Genomic DNA, 24,624 nt, shown 5'->3' on the forward strand with positions numbered 1-24,624 from the left:
AATGCTTGCTTCCTTTCCTCTGCCAGTAGTAGAACAATAAATAAGGAATAGTGTGGGATAATACCACAAGAGGAAAAATAAGATAAAATAAAATGCTGGAAAGTCAGAAAGAGGAGGAAGGAGATTAAAGGGACTTGGGAGTTCACAGACCGTGTAGTGAGTAAAACCCTTGTCTTCTACAGACAGATGTAATCCCACTGGTCCAGGACTGAATCCCACCAAAACCTTTTCTGCTGCACCTCTCCTGCTCAACATCACCCTAAGCCTCCATTAAAATGTCAATACAAACAGCAATGGTTTTCCCAATCCAGACAGAACTGGGATTTTTAAATGCTGTCTACTTATAGTCGATATGCAATCCCCATTCTTTACATACAAAAAAACACATTAGTATCAATAGGTATTAATATTTGTTTCTCAAAAAAAAGTGATCACCTGAAAAGATAATTAAGAAATATAAGGCTTCCTACTTATTTAATCTACATATAAGGTCATATCTCAGTGGTATTTGCAAGGGAAATTAAGAAAACGGTACAGTACCTGTCTAAAACGTAGCCGAGGGCCTTCTGTCTGGTCCCAGAGTAGACCGAGGGGCTGTTCTCGTAGGCCACAAGGTTGGAAGCATCGTGGAAAAGGTGGATGTTGACCAGATCGAAGGCACTGGCATGAAAGAGCACACTGCGGGTGAGTTTCTCCATCCAGGACATCACATTTACAGCAAAGCGTTCATTTCCAAGTGACGAAGCTGTTATTAACATATTTCTGAATTTAACCACTGAATACCATTATCTGTCCAGGGACATAAAACGATTCTGTAACCACTTCTTAACACGGGCCCTTGAGCAGAGCATATGGGTGAAGTTACCGCCACAATCATTAATCTGCTTTCCTTCACTTTGTCCTGTTAGGGAAAATCAAGACAGCTCAATGTGCAGTGATGAACACCTCCCCGCTGATCCTATCAATCTGGGGTGTTTTGTTAGCATGGTGCTCGGCGGGGCAACCCAGAGGAATTGATCTTATCTCATGGGGTGTATTCTGCACTGACGTCCTGAACAAATGAATACATGCACGGCTTTGACTATCTCCGTCTATCCCGTCTCTGATCTGATCTCCTATTCTTCACCAGCCTCTCTCTTTCTGCTGCTGTTGTCAAACGTCATGCCCCTATTAAATGCTTACCGTTTCAGCTCTTTAGTTCTCATGTCATCCCTCTATTAGATTACAATCCCTGTCTTCCACCCCTCCCCCCAGTCCCAAACCCCGGGCTCTGCACACTGGAAGCGGCGTTTGCATTCGCTCCATACAGGTTCAATTGCACGTAATGTTTTTTGTCATCTGTCATATGCAGCTGCTCGACTAACGCGATTACGTCTAATCAAATCCCTGCTTGCCTCTGCGGCACACCGTCCGGGGAGGATGCAGCTATGTAACTCACTCTGTCTGTGCTGTCTATGAAAAACCACACTGCGCACAGCTCCCCGCAGCCGGATGGGCGAAGCCAGATATGACTGACGTGGTTACATCTTCATTTCCAATCACATTGATACAGTCGTAATGATTCAAGGTTGAACGGTGATGAGGTGGGATGTGTCACTGTGGGGATCTATTAATAAAACTCACCAGTCAGCCAGGGCCCATCGAGTTCTGATGAATCCCTTTCTGGACCACTTGCACTGCAGAACAAAGAGACTCAATTTAGCATGACAATGGAAGAATTTGACATTGGTAAGGATTTACCAGGAGGGAATGGAAAGCTGGAATGTCAAGTGTTTTATAGTCAAACGAAAATGTCCATCATCTGGGAGCAGCATTGTTTTTTTTCAAAGCTACTACCTAAAATGTTGTTGTTGTTTTGTTTTTTTATAGAAGAAATTCAACTTTTAAATAACAGGCAGTTGATGGATAGATACAAGCACACAAATCAACGTCAATTAATAGATGTACTGGGATGGAAATTTAATTAATTGGCTCAAATGCTGTTTAAGGTCATTTGAAGCCTCTTTTATCCCGCCTCAGTTGGAACTATTATACATTTTAGTGTATTATATTTATCCTATCTAACAGATATAAATTATCTTAATATTATAAAGGTGTATAATTACAAATTAAACTAATATTAAATAGGAAATAGCTTGACAGCGACAGGTCCTTACATTAAAATTGATGTTTTATAATGGAACAAAAATAATATTAAGACAATAATAAAATGCCTGTAATAATCCAAAAATTGACCACACATTAGTGTAGAGAGAGCTTTTTTTTTTTATTGCTTGGTTGTACAGAAATATAGGGTTTGAGTACTTCTTCCACCACTTCTGTTTCTGCAAATATTTACATAATAGATTAATAATAATTGAGATTTCTTTCAGTGGAAAATGCCATATCAGTCTGGTTCCTCATTCTCAGTGAGTGAAGATTTGATTGTGTGTATTTAATAATGGTGATAATGCAGAATAATGCAGCCCTTTACCTACAAAAACTCCAAAACACCAAGACTCAAGATACTTGTTTCATGAAAATGCAATCTAATTTTTCAGCAATATCCTCCTGAGACCCAGGCTTTTGTTTGGTATGCATTTTTAATTTCTCTTTGGGATTATTAGGACCTAAGAAATATAAAAACTAAGCATCTTCCTTGAACAGGAAGTCGTTTTTGAAAAGAATGATGTCCTCATATGTGGACACTGGGATTATTTTGCTGTATAATAATCAAAGTCAGCAATATGTAAAATATAAAACTATTTATTTCGATACCTGAACATGGCTGTGCAAAACCAGAATTGCAAACAATGAAATCCCAATGTTCTCAAACGAATACTTGCTAATTAGCGAAAATAAGTTAATAAGCATAAATCAACAAGTATCAACCGTAACATTTTATGAGGTTTTGTACCTTGTCCACTTTTGTCCCGTGCACATTTTTCTTTCAGAGAGGCATTTCAGGGGTTTCATTTAATAAAAATTACACAAAACATGTATATGCTGACTACACATAGATGTGTATGTGAATTTACAGAACCAACCTGATTCTTTAAATGCAATAAATACAATTACATGCACAGTACAACATGCTTTTCATAAATCTGTGTGTTTTCCAGCAGATGGGACCTTCTTTACAACGTCTGAATATCTAAGTTAGATTAAAATAAATTGACTAAGTTGTTCAGCAAGCTTCTTCTGCAGCGAGGCTATTCAAGTTTTATAGAGAAGAATCGAAAACTAGTGTTGATCAAATTTGTCCTCACTTGTAAGGAGTCTTTTTACGTTCAGCGACGAGGATTGCAATAAAAAATACAAGCATGCATTTGTTTTTCTGCATCTGCCCGAGACAAGAAGCCTTCTGCTCCTGTTATGTTATTTAAGTGGGTAAAGGAGGTTTTTGTAGCGCTGCAGGGTAATGTTCGGTCAGAATCGATGTCTGACCTGTGTAAAACCTGTCAGAGAACATCCAGCTCAGTGAAGACATCTAGCACGCAGCTGTTTGATCAGATCCCCCCCCCCCCAACCTTGAACTAATTATCCAATCACAAGTCCAAAGCTCTTTCTCAAACAGCACATGATTCACCGTGAAGCTGGTTATTAAATGAGAGACAAATTGATGCTGCGAGTCTTCTCATTCTGCATAGATAAATAAGTCGCTTTTCCCGCAACCTCTCGATTTTTTTCTGTCCATCTCTCTCAGATACTCCTAATGGGGAGTTAACTGCGGTGATGAATAAACTAATTACGGACCAGGTCACATAATTACAAATTGACTAATTTTATTTAAAAAAAAAAAAAAAAAAAAAGCTCAGATGCAAATTAAAGGGCTAAGAGGTATTTGATTGCGCCTCACATCCTTCAATCTGCATTAGTACAAGATTAACTGTATCAAATTGAATTACATTAGCATACTTGAATTAATCCATTCTGCCTCTGCAGATGTATGGGCCCAATTATAACTCCCTGTCCCAATATTGTGACTTTGAAAGGAGCAAATGGAATTAGATATGAGTGACACACCATAGCAAAACACATTGACCTTACATTTGGAAAAAAAAAATAATAAATATATAAACTAAATTGATGCATTAAAAAGATAAACATAAGCAATAAGGGCTAAGTACAGAAACTGCACGCCAACTGTCCTTTGAATGACACATTACTGTGTTGCCTGGAAAATCCATTAAGGGCTCTGCACATGTTTGTCATTGTAAAGTTGAGGAAAGAAAGTCCTAAGATTGCGGGGAGGATGAGGAGGGACGGGATGAAGAGCGAGCGAGCGGTTGAGGGAGGGGGGGAGTGGGGGGGACCTGCTCAGCGCCCGTACGAGCTCTTGACTCCCGCCAGAGACGTTTAATCTCGATTTAATTTAAAGAGCCATTAACTACAATCGCAGCATTAAAATCCATCACTTTCCTGACACCCGGCCCCAGATTGCCCCATTTCCTCCACATATGACTGATTGACCCCCTGCTTCATCGCTTACTTATAAACACACACACACACACACACATGCAGGGGATAAACACACACACAAACACACACGAGCAGGCATCGCGGCGTCGAGAAGCAAAGCGGTACACGAGCCCAGCGGATCGGAGCATCTTCCTCTATTCGTTCCACCGGCGATTTAAGTGCTTTTGTTTTGTAACAGGAGTCGGGGCTGAGGTGATTATCTAACACAATCAATCAAAGTGCAGAAGAAGAAAAGAGTCCCTCGCTATTGGCTGACATGATGACATCATGATATGGTTGCTACAGCTGATACTGGAGCTGGGATGACACAGATGCTGTCCGGCCCCATTTAATCTCCTGCTGAAACATCATCATCATCACCCGCCTCCCTCCCTCCCGTCCTTCCTCTCTTCCTCCCTCCCTCCTTCCATTCTCCACACACACACACACACACTTCAGCCAATATACTTGTTGACACTGCCGTTCCTTTAAATAGAAGGCATCTTTTGGCTTAAGTGGATAGGTCACATTATAATGGTATCATATGCATATCAGGTATGGAGTCACGGGAGAAGCGGTGAGCGGGGCGGGGGAGGGGTGGGGGCGACGGCTGGAGTCGAAGGGCAACGGTAAAAGGTCGCAAGGCTCGGGTGACATTGGCTGACCTTCCACAGGTCAGCGATGGCGTCTCCGCCCCCGACAGTGATGAACGGCGGCTACACGGAGGAGGAGGAGGAGGAGGAGGAGGAGGAGGAGGAGGAGGAGGAGGGGGAGGGGGAGGAAGGCACATCCACGGATGTCGGGCAATATACAAACTGACCGCTACACACACAAAGACAGAGGACGGGTGGGGAGGGGGGGGGGCATCAGATTCACTTGAGGCTACTACATCAAACCCCCCGAGTTGTGACCAATGGAAAAATCACGCTCCTATAAAATGTCAGAGTCCAAAAACACCCTCACGCTGTTTCCGGTCCATCCCGTTTGATTCTTTGACCTTTCTTATATTTCAGCTCAAAGTCCGACCCCCATAAATAATATTATGGCGGCAGGGTGATGTTTTTTTTTCAGGGGTGGGTGGGCGGGTGGTCGGGTAGAAGAGTGCAAGACATAAGAGAGGGCCGGTGGGGGGATTACACAAAAGCCCTGTGACAGAAATGCACTGTGAGTAATAAGTAATACACGCAAACGCTGATTGATTTGAGCCCCGGCGGACAGTCACATTTATCTTTATTCCATCACCCGGGGGGAGGGGGGGAGCCTCACGTAGGGTTTACATGACGGGACAGGACATGTGTGTGAGGAGGGGTGAGCTTAGATAAAGATGTAGCTCGAGAACAGAGGACACGGAGAAAACAAAAGCTGGGAAGATCTCAGCGGCAAACTGGCTTTTTAAACGGAAAGCGGACTTCGGCTACGACATCTAATTTCCGGATCCTTCCGTCGGCTAAAAAGGAGCGTAGAAAGCCTTCATTTGGCTTTCATTTCAGCATTAGCCCTGCGTTTTATGAGCTCCTCGCCCGTCTCGTGGATCACACCTGTCACGGGGAACAGCATCTGTGTCACAGGTGTCTTGTCTGGTGATAAATGCGGGGGGGTGGGGGATGGGGTTTGCGGGGGAGGGGCGAGCGTTTTTTACAAGCAATGCCAGTTTAAATGACTTCATCTCCTTAACGCGCGCCCGCGTCGCTTCTATGAATCACGCGTGGCGTTAAATCAACGGAGGGGAGAGAAATAAAAAAAAAAAAGAAAACATGAAGGAAGTTAACTTTCATCGAGGGCAGAACTTGAAAGTAATCAAGGGGCCTCGTATGGCAGCTTAGTACAGGAGGGGGGGGCTAAAAGGGTATGAAAAGTCAATGCTTTTATGGACACGCTCGTGGTGCCAAACAACAAACACAAACTCATATGGATGTTGATCTACAGCCTGTCTCTGCTATTTTCTACCTTTCTTTTTTTCCTACGCTTGTGTAAAACAATCAATAGCAAGGGCACATTAAGGTCTGGGTCGTATACTTTATTTATATAAGGCACTGACAAATCCTTATGATGCAATGTCTTTTTGGAGGCATGTATTGCCGCGCCAAACAAATAAATATATTAATCCCCGCCGGGGCAGGTGGAGAGATTGACGGAACAACGGGAAACGACAGGCCCGCCAAATCCATCACGGCGACCTTTCAAAAGAAATGCGCCCACAATTTTGTCCACTTCCTTCTTATTCAGCATTTCAATTAATGTCCCCGCTTCCCTGCCCTTCGCGCGCGGCCATAACTCAAAGGCGGGATTGCGCGAAGAAGTGGCGGTTTTGCATGTGGAGAAGTTAAATCAGGATCAAAAGCAGGAGGAGAAACGGCGAATGGGAGTAATCTGACCCAATATTTTATTTTACAACGCCGGGCTTAGTCACTTTTAAAGCCAGAGTGAACACGATTTAGATTTAGGGGTTTTCATTTCTGATCGGACATTAACCGATCAGGCATAACATTATGACCACCTTCCTAGTATTGTGTAGGTCTCCCTTGTGCCTCCAAAACGGTTATGTGTCATCAGAGAATGGACATGGACCTTCTGAGGGTGTCCTGTGGTGTCTGGAAACAGGATGTTGTTAGTTGGGGACCTTTGAGGGGAGGGGCCTCTGTGGATCATCCCACAGATACTTGATCAGTTTGGGATCTAGTGATGTTGGAGGCCAGGTCAACACCTTGTGCTGTTCTTCATGTTTTTTTGACTTGTTCCTAAAGTGTTTTTGTGCATGTTCTGCTGGGGATGGCTGCTGCCATCAAGGAGTGTCATTGCTATGGGGTGGAGGTGTCTGGTCTGGTCTAGGTTGGTGCTACATGTCTAAGTAACATCCACACCAATGAATGCCAGGTTTGCCACAAGTTTCCCAGCAGAACATTGAATTGTTACAAGATGGTCAATGTTGTTTGCTTCTCCTGTCAGTGGTTTTAATGTCGTGGCTGAACGGTGTCTAGTCTATTAATAGATGAGTCCAAATAGACACAAACATAATCTGCTATGGATTATTTGTTTGTGTCAATTAACATTAGCTTTTTATCTAAACCTGAACTCTCTGAAACGTGCCTCAGACGTGGTGATGGAGGTCGTACCAGGAAGGATCCTCTGTGACACCTCAGCCAAGATCGTGCACATTGACCTCACTTTAGATCTTTAGATGTTTACTTGGTAATCACCAGAAAATCAGGGGATCTTTGACTAAATCCCAAACCAAATGTATAGATATTGCTTTATGTGACATGGAACTAAATGGTCCTTGGAAATGAAGGGATACAAAACCTTTTTGGTAATTTTTGTAGCAATATATAGATTGTATAGGGGTGACAACTTGTGAACTCTTGTAAAAATGGCTATTTTTTGGTGTTGTTTTGCATATATTGTTTGTACAAAATAAATAAATAAAGAACCATATGAAGCCATCATCTTAGCCTCCAGTAAAGCGTAGCGGCCATTTGTCACCACCCTTCGGACAAGCTTATTGGCAGATTGATCAATAATTAAACCAGCTGCAGCGCCACTCGCTCAGGATCCGCCGCCTTCACGTGTCCCGGCGAGCGCGCACCAGCGGCGTGCTGCGTGACATTTTGCTTCTCTTGTCGTAAAACGCGCACGGCGAACACCGAGCTCTCCCACCGCGACGCCATCAGCAGTGACCCTTTATTAATGAGGGACTGTAAATGTAAAAGACACAGGCAGGGAAGACGCACGCACACACACACACACACACACACTCAGATCTGTCTCTCAGTAACCCCTTCCTCAGAGGATCCCGCCTTGACAACCTCATTGAGTTTTAAACGCGCCGAAAATGAGCTCCGAGGCTGTAAACAAGACCCCGTCCCTCCGTGTCCATTTTTGATAACTTTCAACGATGCTGTTCCGAGCATCGTTCCACATTTGTCACAACAATTACTCCTCGCATCTGAGGCTCCTTGTTCCAAAACCAGCTAGTTTTGGACTCTGTGCGACGTCCCGCTCCCCCTCCTACCCCTCCGTCCCCCCCGTCCGAGGTCCAACATCCCCGCGTAATAGAATTCCTCAAAGCTGCAGATGGATGGCAAATCTAGGCGGTTTCATCTACTAAAAGAGGGCATAAATCACCAGCGGAGGAAGCGGGGACGAGGCAGGGGTTATCACCAGTCTGCCTCCCTCATGAGAGCTTTGCATTAAAGCATTAGTGAAATTAATTCATCTTTCATAAGAGGTTTGAGCAGTATCTGTGATCTATGATAACAACCAATTTCTCACTACGGAGGGGCCGGAGGAGGAGGAGGAGGAGGAGGAGGAGGTGGAGGAGGAGGTGGGAGGAAAAAAAAAAATACTCTGCGACCCTGATAGACTACACAAATCTGCTCTTTTTAAATGGGCTAACATTATCTGGAGTGCTGCTCTCTGGAGCATCATCCCAGATTCATATCCCAGCCGGGAAAGAGGCATAAATCACCGGGCAAAACTTTTCTCATCTGCCCCGCCACCACCACCACCGCCGCCGCCCTCCTTCTCCACACACACACCTCCTTTCTCTCTACATCACTCCCCTCATCCTTCTCACAGCACGCCGTGCCAATTTTGTTTTGTGGTTTTCTTTGCTTGTCCCGTTAAATGCAGAACAATGCTTTGCTGTAATCATTTTAAATGGCTTTGCGCCTCAATCAGTATAATTGGTTTTAGATCATCTCTGGAACGGGACAACCTGAAGCTGTGTGTGTGTGTGTGTGTGGATGCATGTGTTTGTGTGCATGTCTAGGGTGGCTCTGGGCAGGCGGAGAGGTGGGCGCTCCCGCGGCGTGTGAAAGAGACGGAAATTGGGGGGAAGTGTGTGAAGGGGCCGTATCCATCTGTTTTGCATATATTTGCGAAAGGCGGCCGCCGGAGCATGGTTGACAGATGAGCGGGGAGTGCGGGGATGACACACGGGCGGTCGTGCTCTTTATTACTATATCAGCACAGCCATGCTCAAGCGCCGCTCGGCTCCCGTCTGATGGCGCTGCCGCCGCCGCAGCCGCCGCCGCCACAGCAGAGCCGGGAAACGGGACACAAACGGAGCGAGCAGAGCAAAATTGCCGCACGGGACGGCGGTGGGGGAAACGCAACTTCTCTTTGCGAGGTTGCAATTTTTGTGGGCCGATTTGCCTTCGGGAGGACAAGAAAAATGGATGCAAGGAAATTGAAATGGCTTTGGAAAAAGAAAATCCTTTAAAATAATAACAACAAGACGTAATGGTTGTGGCATTTCAGCATCTCTTATTTATATGCACAGTTTTCATGAGTTTTAGCCGACAGGCCCACTGTGTACCATGAAATTTCCACAGTAAAATTGTGTTAATTACAACAAAAACCCACCTCAGGAAAGTAGTCCTGTGGAAACTTCTCCTTCTCCAGCGAGGGTGTGCTTTCTAGTGTCTCTGAGCAGGTTTCCTTCCCTACCACCTTCTTAAATTTCTTGGCTGCAGAACGAAGGAAGGAAGGAAGGCAGAAAGGCAGATAATGACACAGAGAGAGGGAGAGAGGGAGAAGGGGGGAGGAGGAGGAGGAGGTGATGGGGGATTGATGGAAGGAAGAGGGAGAAACACAGGTTAATATTTGGGGGGGGACCCCATGTGTAAATCTCCTAATTGCTGTAGCATCTATGGCCGCTGCAGCTCCATCAGACAACTGCCCCACCTGCTGGTCAGAATGAGGAACTGAAGGGGGGGAGGGGGTGAGAGGGACAAAATAAAAGATTCTGTGTTTGGTCTGACAGAATATTGGATTAGAAGCTAGATTCCACTTCCTCATTTAAAACAAAAAACTATTATCTGAGGATAATTCTGTATATTTGCATCCACTTGACAAAACATTAGGTACACCAGTGAAAATAAATCCATTCTAATGCAGCAGTCCTGCACAACATGAGGTGAAAAGTTTGGAGGACGTAGTTTGTGGTGCTGTTAAACTGGACTCAATTCAACTCCACTAAAATGGGGTTGTCAAAATAATAGAAACATGTCCCGGGACAGCACAATACAGGTCAATAGTACTACAAAACAAAAAAACACAGTTATTAGAAACAGATGCAGACTACCAGAACCTTCATGAAGCTAAGATTTAATGCAGGACTGTTATATTAGAATGCATTCATTTACACTGGTGTAGTATTTTGTATACTGTTATGCACGTTTGCATTGCTGCCAATAATGACCGAGTGCACGCACGGGGACGTAACATCCTAACATTTTAAACATCACACATTTACATGCATATTTTTTGCACTAAAAGGTGTAAAGAAAAGCTGCATCTTAAACTGCTGACATGACGAAAGATGGGTTTTACAGATTTTGCACATCTTACGAGTCGGTTTTATTTAAATAAATTGGGTTTGGTTACGCCCCTGAAGTCTAATTTCTCAGAGCTTTAAGAAATTTCTCTTAAAAAGTTTCCAGTTGCTCGTTTTTCACGTGTCGACGAGTCACGGTAGAAGAAGCGAAGACGTGCTGCAGGACTCTTTCTCCGCAGCACGCCAACGAGCAAACTCCACGTGTGATTTTGATTTTAAATCAAATCTTAAAAGTGTGTGGGTGTGTGTGTACACGGGAGGGGGGGGGGAGCGGTCGCCTCCCGTCCCGACCCCTCCCCTGCCTTCGCCCTGTCCTTCACTGGGGTAACTGGCGCTAATGCTGACTTGTCTAATAGGAAGCGAGGCGCCTCCACATCCATATCCCTTCTTTAATTAGCGCGGTCGCCGGACCCCGGGGCCCTCTGACACCGCGGGCTGATGAGACCGCTGTAACTGTCCAATAACCTGCCGCACACCATTACCGTGGGGCCTGAAATCGTATGAATTAAATCCTAATATTAATAAGCATTACCATCCGGCGCCGCTGCCTTTACATTATCCTCCGGGCCAATCTCAGCTCGCTGGTTTTGATGGAAGCGGCAATAGCCTGCGAAACGGCGGCGCGCGATGTGCGGGCCGTGGGATTAACGGGGCACGGTTAGGTGAGGATTTCATTTCAGGACAGCGGTGAGGATGTATATGGGGGGGTGTGTGTGTGTTGGAGGGGAGGGGAGGGGAGGTTGACTCACCTTTGAAATCAAACTGTTGGATGTGTTTCAAAGACTCGTGGAAAAAGTAGAAACTGCCAAGAGCCTGCGAAAAAGAGAAGAGAACTTTAAGGCATTTATACAGATTTATCAGATTTAAAAAAAATAATAATAATAATAATAACCCCAATCTGCTCAGGCGGGGCAGTTTCTCACGCCGGTTTCCGAAGATAAAAAAAAACCTAATAACCTGGACCCCTCGCTCTTTAACACACTCCGCAGCACACTCCACAAACACTACACACCAGCTTCTACACAACAACAGGTGCACCGCTGCCCTCGGTACAGTACACCCGGCCCCGGGCGCCCACGGTGCACGCCCCATTCGGGAGTCCTCTAATGTGACGAGTCAACAATTTGGGCTTTCAAAAGGACACATTCAGATGGACTTTTCAACGAGCAAAGATCAACTTCAATAGGCTTAAAATCTTAATTTTCCCTGTGAACAATCAGGAAACTTTCCCAGTCGGCGGACGAGCCAATCAAAGTCTGTGGGAAGGGGCGCGAGTGGTGCAGAGAGGGATTTGATGCGGTTCACAGTCCGCTACACTGCTTTCTGTTGGGCCTCTTTACATTTAGGGCAAATGGAGGCAAAGCTCAAGCTCAATCCCCTGTGTCTTTGAGATAGCAGACCTTTGGCTCGGGATAATTCAGAGTCTCCTTTCTCCCGTCGAGAAAAGAGACTCTGGGAGCAAGTTTTCTCATAAAGACCCGGGGGCTATCAAATTAAAGCTTTCACGAGTAGAGGGGGGAAAATTATGGCGAAGGACGAAGAGTTCGGCGACAATTACTGTTACAGGTGATAGACAAGGGATGAAGATGGAGGGGTGTGATGTAAAGGAGGAGGAGGAGGAAAAAAAGGCTCGGTGCTTGGAGGTAAATTTTTAGTCTTTTCCTGCTTTTTCCCAACGCGCCGGGAGAGAGTTTGGACCCGGCCCGGCCTCTGCATTATTTATGAGCGCCGGCACATCTTGAGATTAAACATTTGCTGATTTGTCAAAAGCACAACCATGAGGTCCTGCCCATCTCCTTGACACATAAGTTCAGCCGACGGCAAAACACCGTCGCACATTTAATTGATGAGAGCCGCGGCGCCGTGACCCGTCCGAACCCCCCCCCCTCCCCAACATACACACACTCCCCCTCCTCTCACTCCGTCGCTCCTTTCCCCTAGCCCTGACGGATCATGGAGGGAAAAATAGTGGGGAGGGGGGGCCCCGCGTGAGAGGGGACGGCGTCGGGTGGGCGAAGGCAGGACTCAAGGTCACAGCTACACATCGCGAGAGGACGGCTTCCGGGAAGGCGTCCCCACCCCTCCACACCCCCAATCCCCCACCGACAGCGCTTATTTGTGCTCACTTGTCTTTATGTTCGTTTTCACCTTAAAGTGTCAACGGGAGGCTTGGAGGCAGAGATGGATAGGAAAACAGGGCCGGGGAGGGGAGGCCGCCGCCATTCGTCAAGAAGGAGCCAACATGCTAACTGCTAGCTGCTGATGATGATGATGATGATGGTGTTGGTGTGAATATTTCAGAGGGTAGTAAAATAAAAGCATTATTGTAAAGAGATGGGGTGGGAAAAATATATATATACAATTCTCTCTATAACAAATTAAATTGCAGTTGGTCAAAGTCCTGCCTGCACTGACCAACAGAAATTCAATAGGCTAAAATTGTAGTAAGTGATTAATGGTTGAAATGTTTTACCAAGCAATCAGGATTTTAATCGAATGGAGATCAAATCAAATTCAAGGTTTATTGTCACAACAACAACTGAAATGCATCACGGACATCTGTGCAGATTTAGTGTTACCCCTGCCGTTATATTAGGCCCCCCCTTAAAGGCTTAAAGTTACTTTTATTTAGTTTTCTATATAGCGCCAGATCACAACAGGAGTCATTTAAGGCTACCTGTCCTATAGAACAGGTCTGATCCAGAGGCTACCGACGGAAAAAAACATTGCGGTCACGTAAATATTGAGGTAAATCACTTTTAAATGATTATAAACTATAATATTTTACAAAAGCCTGGGAACGGAAGGATAGCAAGAACCTGAGAGATGTTGTAAATAAGGCTTTATTTAGAGGGAGGAATTTCTTCCACTTATCCCCCTCACACACAAAAAAAAAGCTGTAAACCTAGAGGAAATATTGCACATATATATACATATATGTAATAAACTGTAGTAAGGTGCATGGGGTCCATCCTGGATCAGTAACGTTTGCCAGACGCCAACTGTTCCAAGTGTTTTTTTGTTTCTTTAACGTAACCTCATTCATTTTTTTTTCTCTGGATCAGTTACAATCTACATCACATCTGAAAATAAGCTAATAATATCCTCTTTAAATAAGAGCCCCAAAGCCGGGGGCCCCACTACAGTTAAAATTAATATGACATCAAACAAATCCACGTGAATCAATTATCAAATAAATGATAAACAACTGCGCTTAAGTGGCTATCCGTGTAATCACAAAAAATCTACTTAACCCTCCGCCCTAATAAATATTCATTTGACACCGGGGTCCAGAACCCAGCAGCTGCTCTGCTTTGCTCGCCCTCTCTCTCCCTCTCTCTCTCCTCCTCCTCCTCCCTCCTGCACTCTTCATGAAGAAGCTATTATATTAGCGGGGCGCAATTAATCCATTTGTCTCTTTGCATGACAGCCTCAAAATATTCATTAGGGCCGCGCTGCGCTGACAGGCCGTGCTTATCTTTTACCAGTGGCTTTACAATGGCCTGTGTCAAACGTATGTTTGTCACGTCCCTCTTTATTGATTAGCTGCCAGATTCACTTGAAATAATTAAAAGTATATTTTACATATTTATAAACCCCACTGCCACAGCGGCTACTTAATTTTCCATTAGTAAAATGCAGTCTATTAAGTGCACCGCGAGGGCCGCAGGGGAGGTAAGGGGAAATGAGTAATCACTGTAATTGTAGACAGAAAGACAATAACCGAGCCATAAAAGCCGGGGTTTTATGACTCGTCCTGGCAATGCTATCTCTTATCACAAGTCGTATTAGCTACGCCGCTCACAGATAAGGGCGCACTGACACAACAGCGGCTGCCCTCGCTTTCCGTGCGTGCGTGTGTGTGTGTGCGCGTCGTTGACATTTCCAAAACCCCAGCAGATACAGGCTGAACAAGTCCCAATAGACTGGCTGCTTGGAAAATAGAGACTTGAGAGCCGCAGTACATAGCCTGCATACTTTGCTCCGCTGAATGCTTTTATCAATACCGAGGGCTGCAAAAATTAGTTCTGGCCGGCGTGGGGAAGCAGGAATTCTGTGACCCCCGAATGGATTTTCTGCGTTTAATGTGAAAAATGAGCCATAAAGCAAACATAAAAGTAATAATTTTTCCTCAAGGTCTCACCTCCAATCTCTGCTAAGGGAGAGTGGCCGGTCCCGGGGGAGCTGACACGTACACGCTCCGGTGTCATCATACTGTCACTGTACAACTTCAGAGGGTAATGTTCTGCTTCTGCTGCTGCTGCTGTACCCCTCCACCCCGCTGCCCCGCCACCCCGGACGTTGTAGTGCAGCCTTATGGGTTTGTGGAGCACGAGGGTTTAAATAGTGGACAAATTAATAAAGCTTACACAAGTTATGCTAACAGTAGCTGATTGTTTCGGATTAGGGAACGCCGGTGCAATGCATGAGTGAAGGTTTATTGCGGTCATAGAAGTCGGCGCCTCCCTGTGCACATACAAGAATTGACAATAAAAAGGGGAGGATACCTCTGTTATGGTCCTTATTGTTTTATGCCAAGATGCATGACTGTGAGAAATAACAGTTATCTCATTTGTGTGTTTTCTATTTATTCTTTTTATCTTCTGATTGTGTTCCTTGCTTTTAACTTTTATGGCAACGTTGTATTCTGTCTCCCCTCTGGTGCTGATATCACTTGTTGTAGGCATTAAAGCATGTTTATAGTTCATTACCACTTGCTTTTGACACTTTATTTTTTCCTATACTTACGCACAAGCGCTAAAATATTCTTTAAATGAGCGTAAACTATAATATTTTACAAAATGTGGGAACATCAGGGCAGTGAGACCCCGAGAGAGGATGATCTAAACTGCTTCATTTAGTGGGAGAAACTACCCTTCACTGCAGAGAATAAGTGGTAGCGGAAAAGTTATTCGTCCATTATTCAATCCACAGAAAAACAACATGCCAGCAATTTTATTAGTTAAATAGGTTTGTCTATTACGCATTATTTGGTTTGGATGTTTGTCTATTTAAACATAATAGCGTAATTATAGTCCGCTACCGGTGGCTGCACTCATGAGCAAGTACTTAAATGATTTTTTATACGATAATATTTCACAAAACGTGGGAACGGAAGGATTATAAGATCCTGAATGAAGTTGTTAATGAGTCAGATCATTCAAATAACTTTATTTACAGGGAGTAATTACCCTTTACTGTAAAGAATGACTGGCAGCGGAAATGGCTCAATTATTCATCCATTACTCAATCCACAGAAAAAACAACGCGCCGGCTATTTTATTAGTTAAACAGGTTTGTCTAATAAGGATTATTTGGTTTGTCTAAAACCTGTCTGATGGTTTTCTTTTAAAGACCTATCTAATAATCTAAATGTAATAAATATGAGCACACTACGGAATGATTGGGAGAGCGTGGGCATGAGCTGCAAAAATAAAACCGAGGCCGTAATAAACTGTAATTATCCTTTAACAGCGCTGCCTTTTAAACGACGCTCGCGCCGTTATCAGGGTTATCTCAGCGCGTTGGGCTACGAGCTTTTTATAGCCGCTTCAGAGAAATATCTCCTCGGTGGTTTCTCTCTGTGGCATTTCTTCCTTCCTCCTCGGCAGCAGAGACAGAACGGGCTGTTTACCAGTTTATATCTCGTTGCTCAGAAATCCCCGAAGCCTCCACCACCACCACTACCACCCATCTGTCAAATCACAAGTAATGCCACACTTCTGCGTAAACACAAAAAACAAAAAAGTGTAGCCACCAACACCACCAGCAGCAGCAGCAGCTCACTAACCCCCTGCACACACACCCAGAGTCTTATCGGAAAGGTCAATCAGATATGCTGTCATGAAGAAACGGTGTTGCGATATATCAGGCACACATGCTACGTCAAAACAGCTTAGAGAAGGAGGACAGACATAAGCTCTGACTAATAGGTACATAATATCCTCATTAGTCACTAAAGACCAGCATTTACACATGGCCACACTTTGAACATACTCTGAATCAAAGCATAAAAGGTGAATCCCTCAGCGGACAGCGTGAGCAGCGCGCCGCCAGCTCTGACAGCGACCAGATTTAAGAATCCACATATCCATCCGAAGACCGGCCCTCCGCGTCCCGGCGAGGGACCCATTGATATGCAGGATCCGGGGCTAAAAGAGCACCTTCACGGGAGCCTCTCTGCACAAATCTCCAATACTGCACAAACAGCCTGTTTGTCATCCCCCCCACCCACACACACACCCCCCGGGCAAGGAAAACACCCCGGCACAAAAGTGAGCAGCATCAATAGAGATGGCTTGCTTTTTCAGCCCGGTGATACAGATGGAGGAAGCCTTAGTATTTTCTACCCCTCTTGAGCCCACCGCCCCAACCCGGGCTGCCATATGTGTTTGCCAAGGCCCTCTCCCAGTGCCATTGATTGAGTATTCAGAGTATTGAGCCACAGTGTCTATTATTCATCAGCTGCCTGGAAGGCCTGACTGGATACACAGACAAAACTCTCATTAAAACTTCCTCTGTCACTTCCTGTGATTTGAAAGCGGCCCCGAGTGTTGGAGCCATCCGTCACGTCCTGAAGGAGGCCTTGTCTCTGGGGTGCGAGTGCTGGGGGCCATAGGTAAGGGACAGAGGGAATGAATTAGACTGTTCAAAGATATAGTGGGAGGAAACACGTTAAAGTAAATTTACTTACTTATTTCACAGTAATTAAGATTTAAGTTAAGCTTACTTTCCTTAATGCTCTTCCACTATCCCCCTGGAGGGAGATCATGTGCAAACCTTGCTGGAAAATTGGCTTACACGGCGAATCTGGACTAGTATTGATTCCTTACAATTAAAAGAGGAACCATAGATCCTCCATTGAGGTTCTGGCAGGCCACCTGAACCTCGTTTTGACTTCTATTAAGGCTACAGAGAATAGTGTAGAAAAGTGACCTGTAGCATTAAACAGGACCAGAGGAGGCCTCTTTTATTCCTAGCTGTAACTATAGTATTTTGATCTGTGATATATGCTTACAAAACCAACTAACAATCAGTTAGCCACCAGTGGCGGCTAGTGCCAAATCTCAGGACAATGCTGGCAATGTTGGACAATCTGGCGACTCGTCCAATGGGTAAATTACCAATGAGCTAACTAGACATTGTCACATGGCACTGAACAATTGGTTTTTGCAGTTTAGCTCAAGTAGCAAAACCACCAGTGACCACTAGATGGCTGTTCTTTATCGGTTTAGCAGCTGTAGTCAAAAGCAAAAAACTACTTAAGAATAAATTAAAAATATCTTGAGTTTAATACGTCATTTAATACATGCCCAGTGCGAGATGTTCCTAAACTGATAGATTTCCCGGGAACGTCTTGATGGCTAGCTAACTGGCAGCCTCAGCTATCAGACACAATTTTAATAAAGAAGGCTACATAACGAAAGAACATTAGTGAACATCCATCAAGAACCTTTTCGGATTACACTGCACCGTCTGTAGCTAAAAAAGTGAGAGTTTATGAGAATGATCTAGACCAGAGTTCTTCAACAGGGGGTCCGCGACCCCTAGGGGGTCCGCGGAGGTACTGCAGGGAGGTCGCAATTTTTTTTCCCTAAATGTAAATGACTTTAAATACACATATACATAAGAAGGGGGTTCCCACTCCATCTCTCCATCGCTTGGGGGTCTTTGGCCTGGAAAACGTTGAAGACCCCTGATCTAGACGATTTGCGGCCACACCGAAATCGTCCCAAAGGGAAGAGTCAGCAGTTCTCAGTGGAACACACCTCGACAATGATTGGACTATATTCAAAGGTACACGCACGGTCTAGCCAAACATCGTGGATGAACGTGGTAGAAAATTCGCTTTCTTTCATCTTTGGCGTTGCAAAAACAAACTGTCCATGCTAGCCACACCAGTCAAGAAAAGCAAATATATCAGGAAGTTTGTGAGCAAATTACAAACGGACGAGATGATTGTTTTAGCCAGATAACAGAGTAAGAAAAAGTTTAGAAAGGCCGTGAATGTATGCACCAAAAATGGTATGGTAATCCTTTCACCAGGTTACAAGCCATTTCAATCTAAACAACAAATATCAACATGCAGACAGTGGAAGCAGAAAACTAGTGGCTCACCAGGATTTATAATCTAATCAACATGAATGTCTGTAGAAAATTTCATTGCAATCCAATTAATAACGTTCTGTAAGGAGTGTACACAATCTCATAGCAATGCAATCGTTGTGATCGCTACACTGACTGGATTTCCAAACCAAAACTACACACAGTCATTTATTGATTGCCTTATTTCGAGTAAACTTCACCGCTGCATGGATCAGTTATGATACCTGCATCTGAGCTCCGTCGACTCTCAAACCTTTTGGCAGAGTGCTTCCGGGCTCCCACTTCATTATTCTAAAATCTCCCAGAATGCAGAGCGACGCACGCCCGTGATTGATCTCAAAACCACTGATTTTATTTCCTTTTGAGGAAAATATTATGGATGGGTCTAAACAAGGCATAATTGGCCAAACCCACGGCAGCGCCTGACCTGCCAACAATCCAGACCCACTCCCAAGGTTGGCTGCCTCCCTGGGAAATATTGTGCATTAATTTCATTTAGTCTCCCCTCCAACATTCAATGGTAGAAGTTAATTAAATTGCTTGTCCATTGTGTTCATCCACTTACAAAGTTAATGATATTGTGCCGGGGAATTAAAGAGCGTTTTATAAAGCGCACGGGATGGGAGCTGGCAGGCACTACATTGCCCAGTTGAACCCTGTCAGTCGGCGGGCTTCTGGACCCCCTAATTAGCGGTGAAATGGATGCTTCCATCTGCCAATTTCCTGCCACGCTCATCAGTCGTGCAGTCGCTCCTCTAACCTGCCCGGCAGAGGGTCTAAAGCAATAAAACCATCACAGCAATGACATTCAACCAAAAAAAAAAGAAAAAGAAAAGTGAATACGCGTGTACATGATATGACTCAGACTTTAAAAGAGCTTCTTTATAATGCAGCTTTTTTTCCCATCTTAAGCTTCTTCAGCATAATCCAGATGGAAGAGTTTGATAACTTTGTTAAAAATGTTCGATGCGCGCAGTAATAGCACCTCGTTTCAATTCTCGGAGAAAGCGGTTTGAATCGTCCGATAAAGCAATGCTGTATACATGGAAACAAAATTAGAGGACAAAAAGTCTCATTTCATTCCCACACTTTCCAGTAAGGTAGCAGGTACTAGAGAATAATTACCGCTCATATATATTCCTGCCGCGTATTTACTAATACCATGTTGCTACTTCAGCAGCTTTTAACGAGGACATAAAAAGAGAGGATGAAACTAAATGGGATTACACCTGTGGGGCCTGTGCCGCCGCCGACCTCTTAATGAGGCTGGGCAAAATCGTCCTTTGCGTGGCGGAGCGGCGTGCGTAAATTCATGGTCAAAATAAATTAAATGGAGCCCGGCGGCGAGGGGCCTTTCGCTCGCAACTTGGCGCAATAAAGGTACATGATAAAAATGTACCATGCATATTTGGTTTATTTGTGGAAATTACGCAGCTCTTGTGATGATTTTATCCAAGGCGCTACTTTCAAGGGACCATTTTTGACATTAAGTTCAGTTTACTCATCACAAAGAGTACTATTCAGACTTTGAAATCGGTCCCCAGCTGGACTGCAGGGAGTTTTCCCTAGTCATAAAAAATAACCTTAATGATGTAATAGGGATTGTTGCTGCTTGAGAACTTCCAACACAATGACTTCAATGCAAACTGGATGTTTGGAGTAAGACAGAAGAAGCAGAGGATAGCTAATTCAATCCAATTAAATTTTATTTATATAGCTCAATAAAAATACAAATTGTCTCAAGACGCTTTGCAAAATCCGGTCTGAAATCCCCAGAGCAAGCCTGAAGGCAACAGTGGCACAGAAAAACTCCCTTTTAACAGGAAGAAACCTTGAGCAGAACCTTAAGCTCATATGAGGGACCCATCCAATGAAATATAGGTGATGATGTTACATGACAGTTAGAGAATATAAAAGGTATCATAGGCAGGTTGGAGAGTTTTTCATTCAGTGGATTGGCCTCTCTGTTTACTGAAAGACTTTGTTTGCATTATGGGAAGTGTAGGATTCACCCATGCAATGGCTCAGTTGACTTCGAGCATCAAAAATGTGGGAATTCTTTAAACGGCGTCCCGATAAAATGTACCCTTTCTAAAAATGGAACTGCAAACCATAGCAACGCAAACGCTATGTGAAGCTCAGCAGGCTCAGCCAAGACCGGCAGCGTCAGTATTTGGTCTATTACATTGAGGTTTGTCTGATTGTTGGTTGGCGGTCAGTAGCTAGGAGTCGTTGGTGTGTGCTTGTCTGTTGTGTTTCGGAAAATAACTCAATAAAGACGCCCCGCAGCAGATGCTAATGGTTAGCATGGCAACGCTGCTCTCCAGTGCACATATAGACCTATAAAGCAACCTTTTATAGATAAATAATACAGGTGCCCTTGAAATTACAATCAGTACAAGTCTTTAAAGTGAAACTGAACACTATCTTTGCCAATGGCAGACTACAGTAAACCACAACTTTTTAATTTTCTAATTAAGTTTATAGTGTATTGGTGGTTGATTCAAACTGATCTTGATTTGATCTAAAATACACTCCAGCATTTCCTACATCCTCCCCTTTGAAATCTCCCTGCGGTGACAGATGTTCCAGCTCCGAGAGCACCGTCGGTCCTGAAAGCCGATTGGATTTTAAAACCATGACGACGTGCACGAAAGCAAAGCCATGTGCAAGACATGAAACTTGAGGGAAAATATTGTGGATATACCTGGAATCTCTGGAACCGATGACAAAATTAGCTAGAAACTGGAATATCTCTAAATGAAGTGACACTGAATCAAACTGAATCGGGTCCGTGTGAACGGGAATTGATTCAGAAAACCAGCAGGCCAACCCAGAATGGCTCTTAAGTTTTGTTACTTACTGTAACGTTGGCTAAAAGTTTAAAATGTTTTTTCTGACTCACAGAATTCATTTACCAGTATCAGATTATGAGAAAACGTTTGAACAAATGATTAACCGGGGAAGTTTTCACGATTTAGTGATAAAGTAAGGCCTACACGGAAAATAATCGACTGATTAATAATTTACCTAATCCAAAAAAATAATCAACAGATTGGTCAGCTGATAAAATAACCAACTGCTGCAGACCTGTAAGTCCTCCAGCTTTATGGAAAAGCAATCCTCTCGGCCAGAGCAGTTAAGCAAAGCAAGCAGAGCACTTCCTTCTAAGGTCACCCAACCCCATCATTTACATAATGCTACGATAAGCTCGTTCTGTAACTTCATAACTTTAATAAAGCTCAGGTCAGAACACTGCAGCCTACAATTTAATCAAAGCGCGACTCGCTGTGAAACAGGACGTATCGCCGTGTTAGCGACGAACAGCGAGGACCGATACGTGGGACGATTTTAAGGGACGTTTTAAAACGTCTGTCCCTGTTAACAAGGCCGGCTCCTTTACTCTAAGTGTATCGGACGTCGGCAATTGGGCATGAAAAGGCCGCGCTTCTTTCTTCACCAGAAAATAATCTTTTGAAAGCAATCTTCAAATAAACCGTTGATCTCAGGGGCCAGCACGGTAAACGGCCACTTTCTTTAAACAACTCCGCCGTCTGGCCTTGACAAAATCATCATTTTAAAAGGGGGATATGAGGATGATGAATATTTGCCTTATTAGATTGTTCCTGAAGATGAAAAATCAAAGTCTGAACAATTGAGATATCCATTAGTAATTAAAGTGACATTACCTCCTCTCTATTTTCTCAGGGCACCGCGGCTTGGTTGCCAGAGCCATTATTCAATTGTTTCGGATGCCGGGGGATACAATGGCTTTAATATACTTATGCTCATTAATGTAAATCATATTTGGCTATGGATGTCCAATAATCAAAAAGAATATTTCAACTTGTAATTCCTCGTCTATAAAAAAGTATTCCCATTAGGGGAAGAGGCCCATGCAAATGACAGGTCTTTGAGCTCATTGATTTTTTTTTTTTTCATCCATGCATTTTGAAGGGGCTGCTAATGTTGTCATGGGCTGTTCATCAATCTATATTCTTATCTGATTTAATATTGTGCCTATTCATGTGGCCTCATTTGTGGAGGAACTGATTGAATTAGGATCGTGCAGGCTGTAGCGGGGAGACTGGAAGCAATATAATTTTTACTGATCATTGGAGTCAAATGAAGACTGGGGCGGGGCGGGCGGAGGAGTTTGAAAAGTTTTTTCTCCCACTGATTGAACGCCTAACTTGCTCGCTCGCCTGTTTTTACAGCCCCTGCCGCCGAGGAGAGAAGCGTATATATATGTGAGGACACATATGTCAAAATCTAGGGCCACGCGCAACTTCTCTGATGTCAAATAATCAGTATAGAGCAAACTCGACTCTCCCTGAGGACGCCGGGAGACCTGTCAGAGCTGGGATGTCAGCCGGAAAAAAGTAATCAGTCAGCCTCTGTCCGGTCGCAGGGTTTGATTCCGTCCCTGTCCCGGCGCAGCCTGTGGCTCGCTCGTGTGGCCTTGGAATGACAAAGTGGCATCCTTCGCTGCCCAATGAGATACAGCTCTATCGCAGGGTCCCATAATGAAATATATTAGTTTGCTGCATTTTAGTGGCATTACTTTGTCACTTGTGAGTGGAACTTATCAGCAGGGCCCCCATTCCTCTGCATCAAGAGCCCTTCCTCCCGCCTTAGTACAAACACAATTCTTCCTAAATGAGGGCGACATCGTCTAGATCATGAGCCATCCCATGAAACATCTATAAAATATGACAGCTTCCACAGCACAGGGACAATCAATGGAGGCCTACAGTATATCCTCCAGGCCGGGAGACTCTAAGGCGGGCCGCTGGAGCTCGGGCCGAGCAGTCGCTCCCCTATCAGAGGAGAGGGTTCAGTTTTGAGGTTCAGAAAAATCATTTTTCTCCACCACCCGGGACGTGTAAAAAAAAAATAAGCAGCTTTCTGTCTGTGTGCTGTCTGGGTATGAGCAGAGGCGTTCTCGCAGCACAACAGTGACCACAGGACCGTGAAGCTTTAGAGGAGTCTGCAAAAACACAACGCAGCGGCTCGTCTCAGGCTAAGACGCCCGTCCGGTGGCTCTTTGTGGCCTTCTTTGTCTTTATGTAAAAACCAATGCTCTCCAATGATGTGTTATGTAAAATTCCCAGAGGCTTGATTTAAATGGTTGGATATCCTCCATGCTAGCTTAGTTATACTCCAGTGCATCGCCCCTAAGAGCACATAGACGCCGCATGAAAAGCGAATGTAAATGCAGCCTCAGCTTCTTAGATAACAAGAAATTATGTCATGGCTTTTTTTCCCTCTTATTGTATTATTATAATAATAAATAAAAAAAAAAAGAGGACTTTTCTTACGCAGATGTTTCTTTTTATCGGTACAATCGCAGCATCCGGCCTCTCCCGCGGCCCCTCTTAAAGGACAGCTTTAAGATGCGAAGGGAGCGGAGGTGCTGTGCCAGGGGCAAGAGTGGCAGCAAAACCCACGTCTGCTCTCCTGTAAATATCACACCCACAAGAAACGTGAGAAGAAAAGGGGATTTGGGGAGGCGGGCGGCGGAGGGGCCGCGCAGGTCTGCCGCAAGTCTCCCCCGGGCCGCCCCCCTTTGAGGGCTCGACGGACGACCAGGTGGTACCATATTGTTTACCGTCAGGTCACGTGGAGGCAGGGAACAAAACGCAGCGTACAGTGCATCTGTTGCGTCGGAGAACGGATCACGGTCAGTGCTAGACATGACTTGCGTGGATATACGTACTGTGGGTTCAGCAATGAATCTG

The 24,624-nt window shown here is 44.5% G+C and overlaps 1 protein-coding gene across 1 annotated transcript in view; it reads right to left on the bottom strand.

Moving 5' to 3' along the window:
- The window catches only part of inpp5a (inositol polyphosphate-5-phosphatase A), a 147,849-nt gene that overhangs the window by 49,960 nt on the left and 73,265 nt on the right, over positions 1-24,624 (bottom strand). The window contains exons 5-8 of the mRNA XM_084562292.1: positions 11,527-11,590; positions 9,805-9,908; positions 1,624-1,676; positions 541-660 (exon numbers count right to left, since the gene is read on the bottom strand). Of these exons, the coding sequence (XP_084418418.1) occupies positions 541-660; positions 1,624-1,676; positions 9,805-9,908; positions 11,527-11,590 (341 nt within the window). The remainder of the gene's footprint in view (positions 1-540; positions 661-1,623; positions 1,677-9,804; positions 9,909-11,526; positions 11,591-24,624) is intronic.

This window comes from Chelon labrosus, assembly GCF_963514085.1.
Source record: "Chelon labrosus genome assembly, chromosome: 15".
NCBI classification, from domain to species: Eukaryota; Metazoa; Chordata; class Actinopteri; order Mugiliformes; family Mugilidae; genus Chelon; species Chelon labrosus.